Source organism: Bipolaris victoriae (assembly GCF_000527765.1).
Source record: "Bipolaris victoriae FI3 unplaced genomic scaffold scaffold_22, whole genome shotgun sequence".
NCBI classification, from domain to species: Eukaryota; Fungi; Ascomycota; class Dothideomycetes; order Pleosporales; family Pleosporaceae; genus Bipolaris; species Bipolaris victoriae.
In genome coordinates, this window is record NW_014575370.1 from 233,916 (window position 1) to 255,019 (window position 21,104).

The 21,104-nt window shown below is 49.8% G+C and overlaps 10 protein-coding genes across 10 annotated transcripts; 5 read left to right on the forward strand and 5 right to left on the reverse strand.

Annotated features, from left to right (window-relative positions):
* Nucleotides 1–821: 821 nt before the first annotated feature.
* On the reverse strand, nt 822–1,343 carry COCVIDRAFT_93136 (hypothetical protein; the record flags this gene model as incomplete). The annotated part of the gene is made up of 1 exon (XM_014703495.1): nt 822–1,343. The coding sequence occupies one exon, from the start codon at nt 1,341–1,343 to the stop codon at nt 822–824; it is 522 nt and encodes a 173-aa protein (XP_014558981.1).
* A 465-nt stretch (nt 1,344–1,808) lies between these two features.
* COCVIDRAFT_77035 (hypothetical protein) lies at nt 1,809–2,702 on the reverse strand (the record flags this gene model as incomplete). Its single annotated transcript, XM_014703496.1, has 1 exon — nt 1,809–2,702. A coding segment is annotated over one exon (894 nt), but the record flags the coding sequence as incomplete, so codon positions are not given.
* A 1,191-nt stretch (nt 2,703–3,893) lies between these two features.
* On the forward strand, nt 3,894–4,686 carry COCVIDRAFT_14068 (hypothetical protein; the record flags this gene model as incomplete). The annotated part of the gene is made up of 3 exons (XM_014703405.1): nt 3,894–3,993; nt 4,047–4,424; nt 4,589–4,686. The coding sequence occupies 3 exons, from the start codon at nt 3,894–3,896 to the stop codon at nt 4,684–4,686; spliced, it is 576 nt and encodes a 191-aa protein (XP_014558891.1).
* Nucleotides 4,687–5,141: 455 nt separating this feature from the next.
* Nucleotides 5,142–6,360, reverse strand: COCVIDRAFT_35786 (hypothetical protein; the record flags this gene model as incomplete). The annotated part of the gene is made up of 2 exons (XM_014703497.1): nt 5,142–5,983; nt 6,051–6,360. 2 exons carry the CDS (start codon nt 6,358–6,360, stop codon nt 5,142–5,144), a joined length of 1,152 nt encoding a protein of 383 aa, XP_014558983.1.
* A 1,593-nt stretch (nt 6,361–7,953) lies between these two features.
* Nucleotides 7,954–8,665, forward strand: COCVIDRAFT_93053 (hypothetical protein; the record flags this gene model as incomplete). Its single annotated transcript, XM_014703498.1, has 3 exons — nt 7,954–8,070; nt 8,138–8,198; nt 8,271–8,665. The coding sequence occupies 3 exons, from the start codon at nt 7,954–7,956 to the stop codon at nt 8,663–8,665; spliced, it is 573 nt and encodes a 190-aa protein (XP_014558984.1).
* A 639-nt stretch (nt 8,666–9,304) lies between these two features.
* Nucleotides 9,305–11,736, reverse strand: COCVIDRAFT_93198 (hypothetical protein; the record flags this gene model as incomplete). The annotated part of the gene is made up of 4 exons (XM_014703499.1): nt 9,305–10,279; nt 10,340–10,766; nt 10,816–11,493; nt 11,549–11,736. The coding sequence occupies 4 exons, from the start codon at nt 11,734–11,736 to the stop codon at nt 9,305–9,307; spliced, it is 2,268 nt and encodes a 755-aa protein (XP_014558985.1).
* Nucleotides 11,737–12,198: 462 nt separating this feature from the next.
* Nucleotides 12,199–16,213, forward strand: COCVIDRAFT_93230 (hypothetical protein; the record flags this gene model as incomplete). Its single annotated transcript, XM_014703500.1, has 3 exons — nt 12,199–12,424; nt 12,566–14,669; nt 14,836–16,213. The coding sequence occupies 3 exons, from the start codon at nt 12,199–12,201 to the stop codon at nt 16,211–16,213; spliced, it is 3,708 nt and encodes a 1,235-aa protein (XP_014558986.1).
* Nucleotides 16,214–17,152: 939 nt separating this feature from the next.
* COCVIDRAFT_14073 (hypothetical protein) lies at nt 17,153–17,572 on the forward strand (the record flags this gene model as incomplete). Its single annotated transcript, XM_014703406.1, has 1 exon — nt 17,153–17,572. One exon carries the CDS (start codon nt 17,153–17,155, stop codon nt 17,570–17,572), a length of 420 nt encoding a protein of 139 aa, XP_014558892.1.
* A 577-nt stretch (nt 17,573–18,149) lies between these two features.
* Nucleotides 18,150–18,983, reverse strand: COCVIDRAFT_35791 (hypothetical protein; the record flags this gene model as incomplete). The annotated part of the gene is made up of 1 exon (XM_014703501.1): nt 18,150–18,983. One exon carries the CDS (start codon nt 18,981–18,983, stop codon nt 18,150–18,152), a length of 834 nt encoding a protein of 277 aa, XP_014558987.1.
* Nucleotides 18,984–20,340: 1,357 nt separating this feature from the next.
* On the forward strand, nt 20,341–20,603 carry COCVIDRAFT_93258 (hypothetical protein; the record flags this gene model as incomplete). The annotated part of the gene is made up of 2 exons (XM_014703502.1): nt 20,341–20,389; nt 20,461–20,603. 2 exons carry the CDS (start codon nt 20,341–20,343, stop codon nt 20,601–20,603), a joined length of 192 nt encoding a protein of 63 aa, XP_014558988.1.
* Between the last annotated feature and the right edge of the window lie 501 nt (nt 20,604–21,104).

Consider the following 21,104-nt stretch of genomic DNA (forward strand, 5'->3'; position numbering starts at 1 on the left):
CCTGGTCGGCTCTTGGCATCTCGTAGTTAACCCGAGTCTCGGGTACTTACGAGCGGTAGGTACAAGTCATGCAAGCTACGGGTTCAACTGATTCAGGGCAGGATAGCCGCGAGTAGATCATCGGTATCGTGTTTACAGACATTCGAATAGCCATAGACTTGGGATCGGGGGATCGTTTCGGCTGTCCCGGTGCGGTGGGACGGAAATTTGCGCGAGTCATAATAACTCGGAAGGAACAGATAAGACGGTACTTGGGGCCTTGTGCTTACTGTGCCGCTTTTCTGAACTATTGGTAAACAAGTATTGTCAAGTAAGAGCTTGCTTTTGCTTCCATTTCCTCATTCGGCAGTATTCAATTGCTGTTCTTGTCATGATGCTGCGCTCACCTTTTACCAAAATAACATCAAACCGTACATTTTTCATGCAAGCGCAACCATTGTAAGCAAAGACAAGTAAGCCAAAGTAGTTACACGAGAAGTATTGACATATTGCAAAAAATTTGTCCACATACTTGGCTAGCCTCTCTCTTTCCTTGTGTAGCAGACACATCAGCAGTAAAACACCAATGAATGAAAGTGCATATCACCGAACTCCTGAAAAGATACCAAGGGAACGACATTATAGAGACGATTGAGAGCCTCAGCCAACAAAACTCCCTGCTAAAGCAATGAAACTATTGTCTACCGTGCCCTTGGTCTTGGTGAGTAAGAACACTCGCTCCGACACAATGCAACATAAGATGTGGCTAATTCTCGACTAGCTAGAGTGACATGACAGTCCGGCCAGTCACCACTTGGCTGCAACCTTACTCATTCTCCGCTTTAGGTGTTGGGGTCTGCGCCTGCGTCAAGTAGTACTTTCGTTATTTTTTCCCTATTCCAAGAGACAGCAGCAGCTCGAAGTGCGTTTTCATGTTTTCCGCCTTGGGCATTGACATCTGCGCCTGCGTCAAGCACCATCTTTACCATTTCTTCGTCATCAGAACAGGTAGCAGCTTGAAGGGCGTTCCAATATTCTCCACCCTGGGCATGAACATCTGCGCCTACGTCAAGCAGCGATTTTACCATTTCTTTTCTGTTATAGCGGGCAGCAGCTTGAAGTGCATTCCCATAGTATCCACCCTGGGCATTGACATCTGCGCCCACTGCAAGCAGTATATGAAACATTCCTTCTCTGTTATAATGGGCAGTAGCTTGAAGTGCGTTCCCATAGTATCCACCCTGGGCATTGACGTCTATGCCTGCTTCAAACATGAATGGTAACAGTCCTGTGAGTCCTTTTTTTGCAATCTCCTGTAGCACGAGCGCCTCACATTCTTCTTCTTTTGCAATCCCTAGTTTCATGTGCAGCAACCGTCTGGTAACCTGACCATACCCTCTAATTGCAGCCTTCAATATGGCCTTTGGCTTGTCGCTTATTACAACCACTTTTATATGATGCCCTGCATTCCCCCATGAAAGTACATGCAGTCCTTCATCATAGTCTTGCAAAGCTTTGGTAGACTGCTGATCTGGCATCAGCCCGACTATCTGACTATAGCATGTCTTCTGGTTTTCAAAGCTTTCTGCTGGCCTTTCCTCAAACAAGAGCACTGTTGGATCATTGACAACTGCTATGCCTGAAATCTTGATTTCGGCTTGGTATGGCTCAAGCGTCTTGTATCCTGGGGTAGGGTTAGAGGGGGTCGCCTCTGTAGAAATTTCTTGTGCTAATACAAAATAGGTAACGTCCAGTGTCGTAAAAGAACCCATGATATCGAGGACATCGTGCATAGTGAATGGGTTTGGTTGGTTTGTTCGCGTCGATTGCAGCAAATATGTAATAACCTTGCGAACAACTTGGGAGGTTGGTCTCAGGTAGTCTATCGCAATATTCTTCGGGTCCTCTAGATACGAAGACATACCAAGCAGGGCATATATCTTGTCGCGCTCATCGGTTGCTTTGCTCCCATGAAACTTGCGCAGAAGGGTTCGTAAGTCGCGTGTTTGTGCCCACCAGGAACTTGACCGGAATGACTTTGCCATTATGTCCAGTATAGGTTGGCAGTGCGGTGGAAACTTTAGCTCCACAAAGGAGAGCGCGAGGACAAAAATTTCAGTTGGAATGGATCGAACGCCGCAACAGACATCGGCTCTACGGGCTTTGGCTGCCTCCTGTAGGATCCAGATCCTTGTGAACCATTCTCGGTTCAAAATTTGCTTTATTGCCATAGAATGATCTTTCCAATTCCAGTCTTTGAACGTTTCTGGATTGTAGTGATAACTAGCATCAGCGTTTCGAAATTGGTTGAGTCTTTCCATCAAGGAGATAATTTGCGGCGTCGCCTTGCCCAACCAGATGAGAACTTTCTCAGCCTTTTCGTATATCTGCCCCATCTGCTGAACTTGTTGACTCTGTTCCACCTTGTCTTCTTGGTTTATACAAATAGCGTCGATCCACAGAATGCGATCCCTATCGCACAGCCGCAGATTTTGCAACACCGCATGTAGGTTATCCGTTACCCAAAATGTCTTTCCATCCAGTTTGATACACTCGACTAGCTCGCTGCTACCCCATGTGTAGGAAAGAGCTTCGTATGGAGGGTGTGCGTTTTGCAGTGACTGCAGGGAGAGCTCGCATTCGAGTTCAGGATCACTCCCTTTAAGTAGCCTCAAGAGCCGGAAACCCGAGTCCTCAGACCTAAGCTTTGAATAGTGATACATATCCGTGGATGAAAGCGGTGTTGTCACAGTACTAGACGTATCTGTGCAAATGTTGATGGGTGTAGCATGAATGAAGGATGTGTAGCGGGGCAAGGGCGATTTTCGGGAAGGCACAGAAAGTGCGAAAGCTCATGCAGCATGTGTTGTCTTCTTATTGTATATATACTGGCAGGTTGACGCTAGGTCAAAATGGTTAGGCGGGGTTCTATGATTGTGTTACGTAGCACAGATTCCAGCGAGGCTGCATTTGAGGGGGAAGGCCCAATCGCTAAGCACTGTACACATGTTCTATGCACGTGACCGTAGCCTCTCTATCCTCAGGTTTGCCTTTCTTCTAGGGGTTGTATTCAGAGTGATATAGATATTCGTTCTTACAATCATTTCTCAATACCATAGTAAAAAGCAAACCAAAGAAGCCCCCTAGAAAGAAAAAGGCACAGTTTGTATAAACCGTCATTCCTCATGACAGCACAATTCTCCAAAAAAAAACTGTATCGTGAGATTATTATTCAAGTTTTTGCTCTTCAACGGCTTTGCTGTCCCGCTTTGAACCTATTCTGGTTTTGCGATGACAGCTTTTGGCTCTACGTAACGCACAGTGCGCTTTAATGTAGACTTCACCGCTAATGGCATCGTCGGTACGGTTATCGTGATGATCTCAGCGTGTGTGTAGTACGTTCGACTAGACGGATTGAAGGACTTGGTTCTGAGAAAAGCAAACGGCTGTGTCTAGTAACGTGGATCAGTATACTGATGGCGTCTAGTTGACCAAGAGGAGAAAGAGGGTGAGAGAGTATGTGTGTGTGTATCTTATTTACGATGTACACCAAAAGCTCTCATATACTTTGCACCTCTGGTCATATCACGATGCTTTAGTCTAGCTGCTTTACTCTGGCCAAGTGTAGTCATTGGCAATAGCGTCGATTTGTTTTTGGCTGCACGACTACTGAATGTAAAGTATCTGCGCTGGATGACAGCGACCAAAGTGCCGGTCTTCTCAACACTTTGCTTTTTTTAAAATAATTTGCTTTGAGGACAGTGGGGATTTCTGAGAGAGAGAAAAAAAAAGGTATATAAGTCTCCAGATTTACGTGTTCAAAATAGTATCACCGGCATCAGCCTTGGACAACTTCAGCCTTGAACTACTTCAACTTTAAACATCACTTCCATCACCCTTACGGAACCAACAATATGCGTGTTTCTATAATCACGACTCTTCTTTTCGGCGGCATTGCAAGTGCGCAATTTGGCTCGGACATGCTTGCTGGCATGCCTATAACGTGCCAGAATGGTACATTTCCATGCTCATGTCCCAGCTGCAATAGTACTAATACAAGTTCCTAGGACAAGCGCCCATTGTCACGTGCGGCGATCCAGCTCCGGAAATGTGTGGATGCACCTGCAGAGACGGAATGATGTTTAACCAGCCCCGGCCTTTATTCTCAGGAGACCCAACCCCACCTCCGCCTCCAACCCCATCCGACCCAATTCCCCCTCCCCCTCCGGTTGTTCCCGAGCCGTACAAGTTTGCGTCAAGACCATGCCTAGGAAGAATCATCAATGACTGGAAGGCTATTGAGGGTTACCATAAGCCTAATTCGCTCGAGAATGGTGAACTCGCAATCGACACGATTGACGTTTCCGAAGACGCCGTCTTGATAGTGACTGATAGGAATTCAAGATGCGAGATCTTCGAGGTATCAGTCGACAACAAAGTCCTAGGTGAGACGTGGAACAGCTCCCCTTGACAACGGGAGTTGCAGAAATGCAGACGATTGCATAAACAAGAATAGAGAGGCCCACAGTTTCTTTTTCGTTCCAAAAGGTAAGTCAATCGAACCAGCTCCCCATGCAGAGAGTTTTGGGCTAATTCTCGAAATATTTAGGACGCCGCACGATCGGCACCCGATGGGTCAAGGTTCCAGAGGCATGGAGGCAATATTCAGATGGCTCTTCGCATTACCAGATACGCGCAATGTGCTAGATGGGCTAACTTTGAACTTGGCAATGGCGGGAAGGCATATTTGATGCAGGGTTGGTTCATGCAAAGGCTTTGCCTGGGACCCTTGACAACTAGGACAGTACCAAATCGCCAGTTGAGGTTGGGTAAGGTGGGCTTGACCGTGGGGAAGGAGGTAAATAGCTTTGTAATTGAGAATTAAATCGAACATTGCACATGATTCATGATCAATATTGCAGTCGTATTTGTAGTGGCGCATACTGTCCGTCTAGACTTGTCGTTTCTGTCTACAGAATAGGTCCCGCCGCTTCAGTGTAGTGCTATGCTTTTACTTGTCTTGTTCAAAGGCATTTGGCGCTTCGAAAAGCCTTCCAGGACAAGTCGTACAGAGTCAATACGACGGGTAGATGGCCAACATAGTATTACATGGGGTCATCACCTACGCTAAGAAAAAAAGAAAAAAAACTGAAACCAGGCGCTTATACTTTTCGTACTCGCTCCTCATAGGCTGCCCATGCAGCTTTCCTGTAGCGTTCTGCTTCTGATTTGCGGTCTTGTGCTCGGACAATGCCACGCCCAACGATAATGATATCGCATCCTTGGTCGTAAATCAGCTTGTGAGGGGTGTTGTACTGCTGGCCAAGGGCGTCTCCTAGCTTCTTGCCCTCTTGACCTGGGGGCGGTAGTTGACAACCTGGAGTCATGGTAATGAAATTGTCTTCGGGCTCTGAGTTCAAGCTGCGCTGGGCAATGAAGCCCATGACAAAGTCTCGATGACTGCGGGCAATTTGAACCGTTGTCTTCTGGTATTCGGGCGTCATGAGGTGGCCCTCGGAGCTCATTTCAGCGAGCAAAAGGAGCGAACGCAAAAACGGCGGCGGGCCGAGGCGGATAAGCTCCGTCGCAGTATCGAGGTTGAAGACGTCTTCTCCGTTGTCGTTGGGTTCGGGCCGAGGCGATATGCTTTCTGTGCGCATGGATATGGAAGTTGTGACGCTCACCACACTCTGCTTCCTGTCGGGAGCACGGATGCTCAGTCTTCTCTCTTCGCCTTCCATCTCAATTGGGGACTCGATGGTGAAGTCGGGGTTTTTCATGTCGTCATCAAATTCGTCGTCATCTTCGTCATCGCCTGCTCCGTTTACCTGCCGTGTAGCGGAGATTTCGGTGTTTACAGAAGTGTTGTACTTGGCAATGGTTGTTTCGGCAGCTTTCTCGAGTGCGGTAACGATGGCGGGACCGGGCAGAACGTGCGCATTTGTGATCTCGGCCCACAGGGCGATGCGGTGGTGTCCAGAAGTGTACTGCTTCTGTACGGTTTCTGGTATGGTGTTAGCGGCTCGTCTAGATACCAGGGTAGCGAACAAACGAGTGGTGGACAAACATACCTCCAATATCAGCGAATTTGCGGTCTTCAAAAATGAGGAAGGATTTGCGAGCGGCGACCTCTCTTAGGGCCTGGGCTGTCCTGTCGGACCAGTCGGTGACGATATCGCAATGTGTTTTGAGCAGGCAGATAGAGTCGCCCACTTCTTCGGCGAGTTGCAGCAGTTCTGCAGAAGTCTCGACATCGGCCGAGAGGCAGAGATTGGTCTGCTTGGCGGCTATCAAACTGAGCAGGTATGATGCCAGAGGACCGGCGGAGGACAACGAGGCCCGCGCGCGGTAGGTGCTGGTGAGAGTGAAGTGGGGAGACATGGCGATGGAGAAGACGGGCGCGGTTCCGGTTGCCAGTCGCGTGTTATGTTCGGTGGTGAGTCTTGTGCAGACTATGGGCGCGGGGTGGTGAGGGGCAGCAACAACGGCAGCAGGCAGGGAACGAGGGAAGCTGCGAGCTGGATGTGTGATTATTTTATAGAAGAGGAAGAAAAAAAAAGGAAGGGAAGATGTCGAGGAAAAAGAAGGAGAGGGAGGGGAGTAAAAGAGGAATAAAAGAGCAGAAGAGGGAGAGGTCGAGTGAGGGGACTTGCAGGCAGAGCCAAAGCCAAAGCCAAAGCCAAAGCCGAAGCGGACCAGCAGGTGGTCAAGGGAAAGTCGACGGGCGCCGGGTCGGCCCAGTCGGCGAACAGTCAGTCAGTCAGTCAGTCAGGCGTGTCGTGTCGTGTCGTGGATACACACATACATGCGTATGTACGTGATGCATCAGCCCATCCATCCATTCATCCACCCACCCATACGCGAAAGGGACAAAAATTAATTGCGCCTGTTCCTGGCGCGGCCCGCTGGCCGCAGATGCTGGCTGGGTCTCTTGCAGCCTGCGCCCCCCCGACAGACGCCCTGTAGACGCAGCTATGCACAGCACTGCCTGCGCATTGGTCCCACGCCCCCCACAAGCCCCGATGACAAGCCCGTCCACCCTTGGTTCCATCCAGGCCTCGCCTTCTGATCCCCCGTCTACCACCGTCCAGCCTGCTCTGCTCCGCCGTCGCCGCGCTCGTGTCGGTGAGCGGGGATACACGCGCGCTTCCAGCCCATCTCGCTCGCCCTCGCCTACCCCGAGCCGCCCGTCGATTTCCCCGAAGCTGCGTATTGCTCTACCTATTGTCCTGCTCCCGTTCGGCACACGCCGTTAGCTGGCTTGACTGCCGATACATGTACACCTAGCACATAAACTATGTACATACACACATACTGTACATGCTCAATCTCTTGGCGTCCTCTCCCCTTACTGCGACTTTGGACCCTATGCCTCAGGAGCATGCAGACTAGCAGATCTCCTGTCCCTTTCATGTTCCCTTCTCTTAACGCGGTACACTAAACCATGTCGGGTGATCAAGGACTTCTCCGCACACGCATCTTGCGCATACACACATACACCACATACGTCAGTTTGCGCCTCGTGGCAGAAAAGGGGAGCGAATGCGAGTTTCAGGACAGGTGTTGGCGTCGCATTCAAAGCTACCATAGTTAAGCCCTCTGTCCTGGATATGTAAGGCACGGACCATTCGCAATCTAACCGCTTTCGGACCATCCACGACAGCTTGCCCCCCCCCCCCAGCAGTGATCAGTGAAGCTCTCAAAATTCGACTTCATCGTCATATAATTCCAAGGTTGAGGAGCCAAATAGTGAAGATGTCATAGGTGAATCACCGCTCTTCGAAGCGGACTTCACCTGGTATCACACACAAGACGTAATTTCCTAAGCCAGTGTTTAAGTTTCGAATTCACCACAGCCTGCTTAACTCACAACAAACGCTCGCTTTTATTGTTGTGACTCACTTGCCATCTTCTCTGCTCTCTTCCATTACACTCAGCAAATTGCGCCTCTTGACTACTTTCAACCTCAACATCATGCCACCCAAGAAGGACACTACCGGCGAAGACGCCAACGTGCTTCTCCCAGGCTTCACTGACAAGGAGACTAAGCTTATTGCCGCCGCGTTCCTGAGCTCCATCGGTCCGGACAAGGTGATTGCCCGCTACTTCTTGCCGATCCAATCTTCTGCACGAACGTGTACTAACAACATCCATATAGTTCGACTACGAGACCATGGCCGCACTGACCAAGAACACAGCTGGCTCGCTCAAGAAGATGTGTAAGTGACGTCCATCCACACCCGTTCGCCCAACTCCATGGCACGCGCTAACTTGATACCTCGTAAACACAGGGCCTCCCGTCAAAAGAAAGGCAATGGAGAGCCACCCGCCCTTTGCCAAGTTCCTCGGCCAGTCTAACGGCGACGCTACTGCATCCACCTCTGAAGCCCCAAAGCTTCCCGCAGCTCCAAAGTCTAGGAAGCGCAAACCTGCACATGAGGCGTCTGAGGATCCCGCCAAGCCCGAACCCGACAGCTCGGAGCCCGATAAGAAACCAACCAAGAAGAAAGCTGCTACTACTGCTGCTGCTGCTGCGACGACGAAAAAGGGTCGCGGTCGGCCGAAGAAGCAGCCCAAGATTGAGTCTACGGACGAAGAGAACTCCGCTGACGGTGGCGATGGCCGTGGTGAGTTTACGTCAAAGAGAGCTGTACAGCGTTGGCTGCAGAGTACTGACTACGAGTAAGATTCCAATGTCGAGTACGACTAGTTCTGCTTTTGATGCAAGAGGCTCATGTCTGTCAGATGCTCTTAATCACTGACTGGGCTTACTTACAACATGTGCCGTTTGGGGGTATGCTGTGCTGGATGTTCATCGCATAGCGCTTCTCAACGTGCTGTATCTTGGCTGATGTACCGTGTCTGGGGCTGTTTGAGTCCGCGACAGCAGCGTACAAGTTTGGGGTTTATAATGCCCCCCATCCATCGTCTCATGAGGATGCTTTGGAACATTGGAAAATGGAGTTATGATGGCTGTTTTTTCTTTACTCTGAATGTGGTATGGGGCATTCGAGAGTATCGAGATTCTAATGTAGTCTGTTTTCACTTCTTCACCTTCTTCTTCTTCTTCTTTTCAGTTCTAGGGACCATCGGACATGGAAGAAATGTGAAAAGTTCCATAATGCATTTCACAGAATTACAATAAATAACCCAATGACTTCGTTCCTTTTCATCTATCAAGTGTTTACTTCAAAAGTATGTAGGGTATTACGCTTCCCACCTTTTTTCTTCTCATCGATATCAACTCTCCAAACATGTCAATGCCCATGTACACTTGAAAAACATCGATTGCATACAACAAAATGCAAGCCCATCACAAACAACCCTAATTTCCCTTATTTCCCCTCTTGCCACCCCTCTTCTTCCTCTCCACATGGCCCAAAAGCGTCTTCTTAACATCACCCAAACTCCTCTTGTTCTTGCTCTTGGCCTTGCCCAGCGTCATCAAAAAGTTCTTCTTGCGCGCCTTGTCCTGGTTCGTCGTACTCTTGCCCTCTGCATGCCGCTTCTCCTTGCGCTTGCCCGCCTGCGACATGTGGTTCGTCTCGCGGTCTTGCTTGGCCATTGCGATCTTCTCTTCCTTGGTGTTCTTCTTGCCTAGCGATGCGGCCAGTTCAATCGTTTCGGCTGTAATGGCTTCGTCGGCGTGGCGCGCGGCGAGGAGTTGGGCCCGCTTGTGTGAGGCGAGAGATGAGGTGATTGTTGATGAGGCGCGCAGAGCTTGGAGTTGTTTTAGGTCGGCGGGAGTGAGAATGGTCGTGGTGAGAAGTTTGGAAATGGACTTTGGTTCTGGCTCTTCGCTCTTGGAGCCTTCCTGGCTGTCGGTTGATGGGCCGGGTGTGGGCGTTGCGCTGCTGAGTTTCGCCTTCTTGCTTGGTCGCTCTTTGTTGTCTTCCTTCTCGTCTTCAGAGTCGCTAATTTGGATATCTTCTCCATCACTCTCGACGTTGATCCATCCTCCTGAGTCGTCGCTGTCGCCGTCACTCTCCACTTCCCATTTCTTCCAGTCATCCTCGTCGTCAAGTTCAACATCACCATTGTCTGCATCAGGATCCAATCCAGCAGCTTCCAACTTCTTCCTACGCTCTTCTTCCTTCCACTTTTCAAGGAGCTCAATGCCTTCAATTTCGCCAATGGCTTCCTCACCATAACGTCGCTCTTTGATTGTACCAGCACGAATGCCCATTGTCGCATCCTTGCCACGGTCACGCTTCTTGAGGAGATCGGCACCGACTTCGCGGTAAAGTGAGAGGAGACCTTTAGCAGCCATCATTGTGCCCTTGTCCTTTGATTTACGGTACTGTGACTGTTAGTTTTCGGCATAGAGGCAAAGAGGCAAGTAGTATAGTCTAGCACATACCATAACCAAGTCTTGTAGCAACGTGTCTGTCATGGCCAGAGGTTGGCGTGCACATATCTCACGAATAGCATTCAATCCTGCCGCAGCGACCTCAGAAGCTGATGCTTCCGACACGAACTCATTCGCAATCTTTTGAACCAGCGGCTCAAGAACATCTGGTGGGACATAGCTATGAGTTGCCTGTGCTAGACACGCAAGGTATGTCGTGACTGAAGCTTGGCGGGGTGTGAGGTGCTTTAAGAAGTACGAATACAATGGTAGGACTGTCAGTTGATGCAATCCGACAAGTCTGGTCACAAGCTGTAGGGCCAGAAGCTTCGTCTCGAGAGCGAGCTTGTTCTTGGAATTCTGGATATGCTTTGAGAAGAGTGTTTCCGCAAAACCCTGTGGGTCATGAAGCAAGTGTAAAGCGCTAAAGTTCAATGGACTATAGAGGGTTAGCATTGAACAGTCGGTAACAGCACCGGGATACTCACTGTGGCGCATTCTTCTTTTTGTCTTTCTTCTTCATGGTGGCAGCTGCTTGCTTCAGTTCACGCGACTTCTTCTTAGTCTTCTTGTTGATGCCAGCTTGGTGCCTCAGTTTGGCCAGGTCCACGTCGTTATCATCATCGCTCTCTTCAGCGGCTGCTTCTCTCTCTTGGTCACCACCAAGGAAGAACCTGACCCCACCCGCAATGGTCTTCTCGTTGTCGCTCAACGCAGCCAATCGCATAACCTCGACTGTCCTTGCGTCAGTCCATATTTGACGCTTCCACAAGTCCCGTGTGATTTTGACAGCCAAGAAACCGCGCGGTGAAGTGGTGTCGGCTTCGAGGAGATTGTACAAAGTTGTTTGTAGCGCTTTGTTGACCTTGTGGTTCGTGGATTTCGCGTTGGACGATCGGACATCTGAGACTATTTTCTGGAAGAGCAAAGTTCGAAGCGACTTTGAATTTGTTGTGATGAGGATGGGAAATAGTGTGTTGAGGAGGGTGACCGAGTCAATCACTTCCTTGTTTTTAAGCAAGCAGATGGCACCCACGACCTTGTCGCGCAGATCCATCTCAAGGACTTCATGGTGTGCGGACAACAGATCTATAAGACTTCGGGGAAATTCAGGGAGAGTCAGATCAGGGTATAGATTCGCCGTGTGCGATACAAATTCTATGAGACTTGAGAAACAAAGTCAGCGTTTTGCCCCACGCAGCATCCATATGGTAGACATACTCTTTCAGTGCAACCAGACCTCCATCTGTAGTTGAAGGATCCGCAAGGAACAAATCAAGCAACGTCCGGTACTGTTGATACTGTTGCTCAAAGTCGTCCCTATAAGATTGGGGGTCCCTCTTCAGCTTGAATCTGAGCGCGGCATGGTCAGACTCGAGCTTTTCCAAAGCGCCGACTTTGCGCTTCATGGTAGTGGACCGAGGTTGATCGATGGACGGGCTGACGGCGAATTATCGTTGGCGAAACTTCACTCAGACCGGACAAAAGGTTTAGAATGGGTCGGCGGTCTCGTACGGCAAGCAATGTGTACTGGACAACGTCGTTCACTCGCGTCGCCGTTGCGCCTCGTTGACTTTGCGACATAGAATTTTAGTGGGGCCATGCCACCAATTGGCTGGGTCGGGCCGACACTGCATCCGGGGAGCTTTGGCCTCCTTCACCGTAAAGATTTCACGATGCTCGACAGCCTGCGCCAGCTTTCTTCCGCCGCGCAGTTTCAACTGGCGCGCACCCACTCTTCAACAAGCTCTGCCTGAATCTTGTGTTACACATCTTGATTCGAGGTCAGCTTCTGCATCCTCGAACGACAGACACGGCAGCACTACTGGGGCCAGCGCCCGCCGTCGCCCACCATGACTAGCTTCTCTTCCATGTCGCTGTACGCCTTGACGGTGAAGCAGCCTACAGCGACACAGGATGCCATTTCTGGTGACTTCCTCGGAAACGGCAAGCAGCAGATCCTCACTGCGAGCGGCTCCCGGCTGGCCATCCTCGAGGTTTCGCGGCGGCAGAAGGGCTTCCAAGAGCTCTACTCGCAAGATGTATTCGGCATCATCCGTCGCATTGCCAAGTTCAGGATTGCGGGCGGCACCAAAGGTATGTCGGGTCCCCTTCCCCGCTACAAGCAGTATAGTGATTTTCAAAGCACACGACACCTTCGAGCTCGCCGCTCCCTGAGCCCGCGGTGGACTGGACTGCGTTTCCTACTAAGAAAAGAAGCCTTGCTGACTCTGTAAGACCACATTGTCATAACCACGGACTCTGGACGTTTAGTTACGTACGAGTACCTTCCTGATGAGCACACCTTCAAGACACTTCACTTCGAGACATTCGGCAAGTCTGGAATACGACGTGTCGTGCCAGGCGAGTACCTGGCAGCCGACCCGAAAGGGCGCGCTATCATGATTGCCTCGACGGAGAAGAACAAGCTGGTCTACATCCTCACCCGAAGTGGGCAGACCGATATTGCCATCTCCTCTCCACTGGAGGCGCACAAGCCCCAGACACTTGTCTATTGTCTTATCGGTCTCGATGTTGGCTACGACAACCCCATGTTTGCAACGCTCGAAGTGGATTACTCCAATTCCGAGACTGATCCTACGGGCGAGGCTTACGAGGAGATCAAGAAGGAGCTTGTGTACTATGAGCTGGATCTGGGTCTCAACCACATTGTACGAAAGTGGTCTGAGCCTGTCGATCGCACAGCAAATACTCTCTTCCGGGTACCCGGAGGCCCAAGTGCACCGAGTGGTGTATTGTGCTGCGGAGAGGACAGCATCACATACCGTCGTATCTTCAACAACAAGTCAAGCGTCCGCCGCCTGGCAATTCCACGCCGCGAGGGCGCTACTGAAGATCCTAACCGAAAGCGTATGATTGTCGCTGGTACTTTATACTCTCTCAAAGGTGGCGACTTCTTCTATCTTCTACAGACAGAAGATGGCGATGTATTCAAGCTTACCGTTGACGCTCCCAACGGCACGGTCGAGAAGATCAAGATCAAGTACTTTGATACCATTCCTGTAACGACAAGTATTTGTATTCTCCGGGCGGGTTTCGTCTACGCTGCGTGCGAGTCTGGAGACCGCATTTTGTATGAACTGGAGTCGCTGGGTGACGAGACTGATGACCCAGTCTTCGAAAGCAGTCAGTTCCCCGTTGACCCTGAAGCCTCGTTTGCACCTCCGTTCTTCCGTCCTCACGCTCTGGTCAACCTCACTGCGGTAGAGGCTATGCCAAGTCTCAACCCGATTATGGATATGGAAGTTGCCAATCCTGCATTGGAAGATGCGCCTCAGATATACACAATCAACGGTACAGGTGGCCGAAGTTCTTTCCGCACCACGAGGAACGCGTTAGAGGTCTTGGATCTCATCGAGTCTCCTCTGCCACAGAACGCTTCCGATGTATGGACAACGAAGCTGACTAGCGAAGACGAGACGGACACACTCATTGTCCTTTGCCTCCACAGCAGAACACTCGTCTTGAAGATTGGTGACGATGTTGAGGAAGCCTCCAACACTGGTTTCCTTCCAGATACAAACACCCTTGGCGTGCAGCAGTTTGGTGAGGATTGCATCATCCAAATCCACCCCAAGGGTATCCGTCACATTCAGGGCATCCAGTTTCCCAATGACGATGCGAGCGCAACTCACGCCAGCCTGACTGATTGGCAACCTCCCGCTCACCGCACCATTGTAGCTTGTGCAACCAACAACCGCCAAGTCGCAATTGCCCTTAGCTCTGGTCAGATTCTGTACTTTGAGTGTGATTCTGATGGTTCGCTTGCCATGGCTGAAGAAGAGATCAACTTGGACAGCACCATCAACTGCCTTGCGATGCCCGATGTCCCAGAGGGTAGCGTACGAGCCTTTTTCCTGGCTGTTGGCTGCAGTGACCAAACGGTCAGGATTTACAATCTAAGTCCTGACATGGAAGGCAACATCTTGCGAAGCATCTCTGTCCAAGCACTTACATCACCCCCAAGCGATTTGACCATCAACCTTATGACGGACAAGTCGTCCCGTGGGTACAGCCAATTCCTTCACATTGGCCTGCGAAGTGGTGTGTACATTCGATCGGTACTGGATGAGATGACTGGTGACATTGGTGATACCCGGAGACGCTTTCTCGGCCCTGAACCTATCAAATTCGCAAAGGTCACTGTTGCCGGTGAGCCCGCCATTCTGGCTATGACTTCGCGGCCATGGCTAGGCTACACTCATCCTCGCACTGGAGTCTTGCAGCTGACACCACTGAACTACATTTCATTCAAGTCCGCATGGAACTTTGATGGCTCACAATTCAAGGGAATCATCTGTGTGAGCGCTAATGAGTTACGGTAAGCAAAACCCTCTTTTTCCCTATGATTGCGATGATGAAACCTTGTACACCTTAAACACGATGAGGGTTCAAACCTTTTGGTTCCAATTGTTCCTACTGAACGCAATCCCCCGCTCAGCATTATTATATTGGTTGGCTTGGAGAATAGTTGCTAACTACGCCAGAATTTTCACGTTCAACGATTTGACAGACAATACCACTTATGAAAGTATACCATTGAAGTACACCCCTAGGAAGATGGTCGGATACCATGACCAGGGCGTGTTCTACGTAATTCAGAGCGACAACAACACCATTAGTGCTGATCGAAGGCAACAGCTAATTGCGCAAAGCGGTGGAAAGAAGGAGGACGGCACCAATGGTTCAATGGAGACTGAGCAGTCCAACGGTGCAACTGACAGCGACGAATTCCCCGCAGTAGACTTTGGTTATCCAAGGGCTCAGGGCAGTTGGGCATCTTGCATCCAAGTAGTCGATCCCGTTACTGAGAAGACGGTCACTCACACGGTCGAAGTCAATGGCAACACATCCCTTGTCAGTGCTGCTCTAGTTTTCTTTGAGAGCCGTAATGACGAAGCATTCCTTGCTGTTGGTACTGCAAAAGATCTGAGCTTCCAACCATACAAGTTCTCATCTGCCTCGATCCAGATATACAAGATCAACCCAACTGGCCGTGAGCTGGAGTTCTTCCATGAAACTACTGTCAGCGATCCACCTCTGGCATTACTGGCTTTCAAGGGCAAGTTGCTCGCTGGTGTCGGACGTCACCTATGTCTTTATGATTGTGGTATGAAGTCAGTCCTACGCAAAGCTCAGGCGCCGAACTGTGTACCAACGCGCATCACGGGTCTCAAGACACAGGGTAGCCGATTGGTTGTTTCCGACCAAGCACAGTCGGTCACGTACGTCGTGCATAAAGACCAGGTTCACCCCAATCGCCTGATACCTTTCGTTGATGACACCGTCGCTCGACATACCACGGCCTCCGAGATGCTAGACTATGACACTACTGTGGGTGGTGACAAGTTTGGCAACATTTGGCTTGTGCGCTGCCCACAAAAGGTTTCCGAATCTTCTGACGAGTCACCAGACGGCTCTGATCTACTTGTCGACAAGAGCTATCTCGGCGGTACTCCTAATAGGCTCGACCTGATCGCACATTACTTCACCAATGACATCCCGGTGTCAATACAGAAGACAGTCTTGCTATCAGGTGGTGAACGCGTCGTTTTCTGGGCTGGTCTCCAAGGCACCCTTGGTGCTCTCATCCCCTTCAACTCACGCCGTTCGCACAAGATGTTTCAGCAGCTCGAGCTCCAACTTCGCTCTGATGATAAGCCACTGTCCGGGCGCGACCATCTCGCTTTCCGTAGCTACTTTGCACCTGTCAAGAGCGTCATTGATGGCGATCTCATTGAACGCTTCCTAGTTCTTCCTCGTGACAAGAGGGAGAGCATTGCTGGTCAAATTACTGGTTCGGAATGGACTCCCAGCCAGATCGATGAGTCCATTTGGAACATGAGGGGCTTGTACGCCTTCTAGAAGACGCAAAGATCTACTTTCAATCTTTGCCTACAATGGCGTTTGGAGCTTTTAGGTTTGGGAAAACATCCGTGCTTTGTCATGCGCTTATAGCGTGCCTTTAGTGAAGCGAGCAGTAATCTGTACTAGTAGATAGGCATGTAGGTCGTAATTGACCAAATGATACCCATAATATAGCTTTCCGTGTCCTTGGTCTTGGTCAGCATTGGCAGTGGGGTCTGTGGACATGACGGGCCTGTTCCGAGGAGGGAGTGGGTACTGTCTTTTCTGGGTCAGAGGATAACAGTGGCAACCGGTGTAAATCTTGTTACGTACTGGGCATATTCAGTAGTGACACAGATACTAGCCATGTTTGTTCGTTATGGCAAACTCCCAATAGGGGCATAATTTCCTATGCTAACCTTTCCGGCCATAAAACCAAGATTATTAATGCTAGGTTCTCCGATGAAGCCAAGAAGCTATGATGACAGTAACATACTTATGCAGGAAGCCGTGTTTTGACGTGGGGCGTCGAGTTCAGCTGGGGGTATGAATGGATGATCTGGAGTACTAAACTTTGGAGGAAAGCAAGGACCTGATCATGGCCCGAGGCATAGTAGCCATCAATCCGCAACGCGGCAATTGTCCGTTCCGTAGCTTCTTTTTTTTCGCACTTGAAGACTGAAAAGCCGTTCTTATCTACTCGTGAATCGCCTTTTCACGTCGACAGTTAATCCCAAAAATCCACTGAAACAAATCCTTCAAATCCCAATTGCCAGACCATCGGTCGTTAAATCTAATCCCCGACTGGCTGAACCTCTGCCTCGGGAACTCGGATCGTCACCGCCCATTCGGACCGAAGAAACAGGACAACACCAGAAGAAGAAGAAGAGCAACAGAGCAACACCAGCGTACAAAAAGAACCAAGAAGGGAAAAAAACGAAAATCCAGATTTCAGACATGGCCGCAACACCAGCAACCAAATACCCCATTGTGCTCGTCACAGTAGCGACGCGCAAGGAGGGAGTCACGCGAGCAGAATTCTACAAGCACAACGAAACCTACTACGCACCTCTGCTCAAGGAAAAAGCAGGCAAAGTGCACCCGCTAGCCTGGAACCGACTGTACCACGTTGACGATTCAGAAGTGCCCACAGGGCTGTCGCGCGTGCTGATTGGCAGCGCCAGCGCCGACGACATCTTCGACTGGGATTGCAAGGGCGAAATGGTGTTTGCCGACGAGTTGCATTTGCAGCAGTTTATCACGTTTATGCATTCTGAAGAGGCGCTCGTTATGCTGGCTGAGGAGGAGAAGTTTACGGATCCGACCAAGACGAAGTTTTTTGTCATGAAGAGGGGTGGGTGTGAGATTGGGTTGTGAGGGAAGATGCGTTGTTGACATATATGAAAAATGGATGGGAGGAGGCTCTTTTTCTTGGTTGTTTCCTCACGGGGTTTTGGGAACAGAAGAATTTCTTGAGAAAGGTGTTCTTTTTGGTAGGATTTTTCTGGATTTTGGGATGGTCAACTTTGGCCTTTTGGGACTGGGTTTGCTATGCGTGTCTGTGCGTTAATAGTATGTTCGAATAAGTGTGGAAAGTTGAATGTAAAGAGATTGGTGGTGTATGGTGTAGGAGGTAAGACATATGTTCAATTGGAATCGATGACATATGCTTTACAATAGGATACTACGTGAATCTAGTAGCACGCAACACGTACAGGGCCACTTTCTTCGTAACGAATGATGTTGAAATAGCACTGAAATAGCAGTAATATCATGAATCTCCGATTACAGTTGTACGAGTACAACTCATGAATGTACACTGTCCGTGTTGAGCAAACAACATGTTCGTGTTCAATCCCTAAAGACTTGCCAATAAGAGCCCAAGCTAAACGCATACGCAACCGACTAAAGCAGCCTGTTCCATTTCATGTTTCTCATGCCTTCAGTCTTGCCCTCAAAGTGCCATGAATCCCAAAAATGCTTGAAGTGCAAAAAGTGCAGCAAGAACCATGGGCTCTAGCTTCTTCCCAGGGGCCAGGTTGCTCGACTCGGCATATTTTTCCAAACTATACCCATTGGAACCCGCAATGACCACGTCAAATTCCCACTCTCTATATCCAATATTCTTGGCGCCTTCAATACGAAGTGGCTCCCCCCACAGTGCGCATTTTATAACTGTTCGGCTCGTAGATTCCCGACATTCCGGACCAAGCCGTACAGCAGGCGCCCGCTCGAAGTATGTGTTGAAACCCTGACAGATTTGGTCGTGTCCAGGTTCCGTGCCCCTGGTATCCGTATCCCCATCGGAAGTTGCGACGATTAGGCTAGCATCTCGGGTATTCGACTCGTTAGTGCTAGGGCCATCGCTAAGCAGATTAGCTAGCCTGCCCCATTCATCGCATCTCCTAGCACACTCAAGTGTATCAAAGGACTTTAGTTCGTAGTGACCAAGGTAATGGCTGCCGACAAACGATCCGTTGGCGGAGACAAAGCTCCCGATGTAGCCGGGGGGGATCGGGGCGTTCTCCGCCGCATGGCGTATCTCTGGCGAGTAGTAGAATCCCCGCATGTTGTCGTATTTCGGAACGGGGCCATAACCCGATGGCTGCGCCTCGCAATCACCATGAGTTCCCCGAGTGACTATGGGTGTAGGAGATTGTCCAGTAGACTCAGGAGACCTCGGCGGAGTAGCTGTCATGCTCACTGTGCTGGGAGTCGGGATACCTATGTTTATAGACGTAGCACGAAGCTCGCTATACAGCGACTTTTCCTTTAGATGATTCGCCATCTCCATGGTGTTCCAGTAATGGGCGGGCGGCAGCGGCTTCGTCCACTGGGGGAAAGCTATCACGCTCATTGCGCTGATGTTCGAAGTTGTCGTCATGACGGTGATAGGTATGATGTGAAAGTGTCATCTTTTTTGAGAGACAGCTTTCATATCCAACCACAATCGTGATACGGTAGCGATCCAAACTCTCCCCTCGGCACCACTGTAATGCAAAACCACTGTTATAGTTCGTCCATGAAGGATATCTGTGAGATCAGCAGAACATCACACTTACTCTATGGTCATTCACAATGTGCACGATCACATTCTGCACCTTAGGATAGTGAAGGTAACGCAGGTTCGGGAGTGAGGAGCATCTTGTCGGTGAAGTCGAATCCGCCCTAGATGAGGAATGGCGCTCCCGGTACAATCTTTACTTGCCTAAGTATTAAGAGCCAGAGAGTACTTTACGAGTCTGCACTGTATGTTTCATCGAGATTTCAAAGGCGAATATCATCAATGAAAAGATGGTCTAATGGCGTGTGTTGTTGGTGTTGTTGTTAGAAGATCCTTGAATAAGGAAGTCGCTGCATGCTGGAAGCGCCAAGGCAACATTATTCGCGGGTCGACGTAGGCCAACCACCAAACACTCGCTCGATTCATCCGAAAGGAAAAAGAGTTGTATCGAATCTCAGGAATAGAGGTCAAGGATATTGAGCAACTTTCATGTGCGCAAATCTGACGTGTTGGCACTAACCCGCATTTCCCAAATCCGTGGTTATCATACGATCGTACGACCTTGACGAACAAAGTCACCCCACCCGCATACCGGCGCAGCCCGACACGCACCCTCCTCAGTCCCATGTCTCGCCACCAGTACCTCTACCGCCCTATAGTGATAGTCACATATCAGCCGACATATTCCTAAGCAGCCAATAGCATTATGTGTTTTATTTCGAGGTCTCACGATCCGCACCCCTGTGATTCCTATCCCTCGCGCTGGGATGCGCCTAAATGCTTTTCCTGCTTCCTGATTCCGGGCCTTGGGTATCACGCAACGCAAAAGATGGGGTTAGCAAATGGATGCAATCGGCGGTGCAGAACCATCTAGGCAGAGACAACAGGTAATAGACAAATTGTTCTCATGAATATAAAGAATGTTGGTGTTCTCGCTTTGTGTTACTTCATCCACCAAGGTTACATTCAATCATCTACTACATCATCAACAGTGATAAACATTATACATCTTTTATCCATCAAAGCTTCAGATACAGGCTAGAATACAAAGAGAAAAGTCACATAGACTAGACCGATAACCTTCACACCAAATCACTCTACAAAACTTAACCCAACACCACCACCAAATCAAACCACAAACATGCCTGCAGCAGCAAAGTCCTATCTCCCCGCCTTCGCCGCCTTCATGGGTTCGTCCTCCCCCCCCCCATCCTTCCGTCTCCCCCAATTCTCCACAATAACTAACACACCCCCGCCGCAGCCTTCGGCCTAACCTACACTACAGTCGTCGCCTCAAAAGAAGGCGCAGCCGTCGACGGCGCCCGCACACGCTGGCAACAACAACACGCCCGAGCCCGAAACGCCCTATCTGGCGGCATGGCGGCACTAAGCGAGAGCAAGTGAATCAAGGAAACGCAGCTTGCGTTTTGTTTCAGAAACCGCACATGTTCCCTAGGAAAAGGGCGCTATTTGATTGTATCTCTTATACTTTTCTTTGTCGATATTAAGTGGGAAGCGGGATTAAAGGAGGGGAAAGGGCGTTTATAGCTTGCTTGGTAATCTTTTTTTCCGAGCAATGTAAGAAAGGGGGGTTCTCGGGGTTGGACAAATGATACCAACCCAGCATCTCGGAAAGTTTATTTTACTCTTTTGGGGACATTCGATGAGATGATACAATATTCATGTTTTTGTTTCAAAGACTGAGAAAAAAAGATGAAAATGACGTGATGAGGTGTGAGATGTGAGATGTTGACGAAGAGATTTCTCCACGGGCCTGTGCTTCATGTATGTACAAGCATCTTGTTCGTATTCTGGTGATTACTCTTGTGTGTATCAAGTTGACTACCTTGTCCCTTGTATGTCAAGACTTTTCAAGGCCACTAGATGGACTTATACTTACCCCTC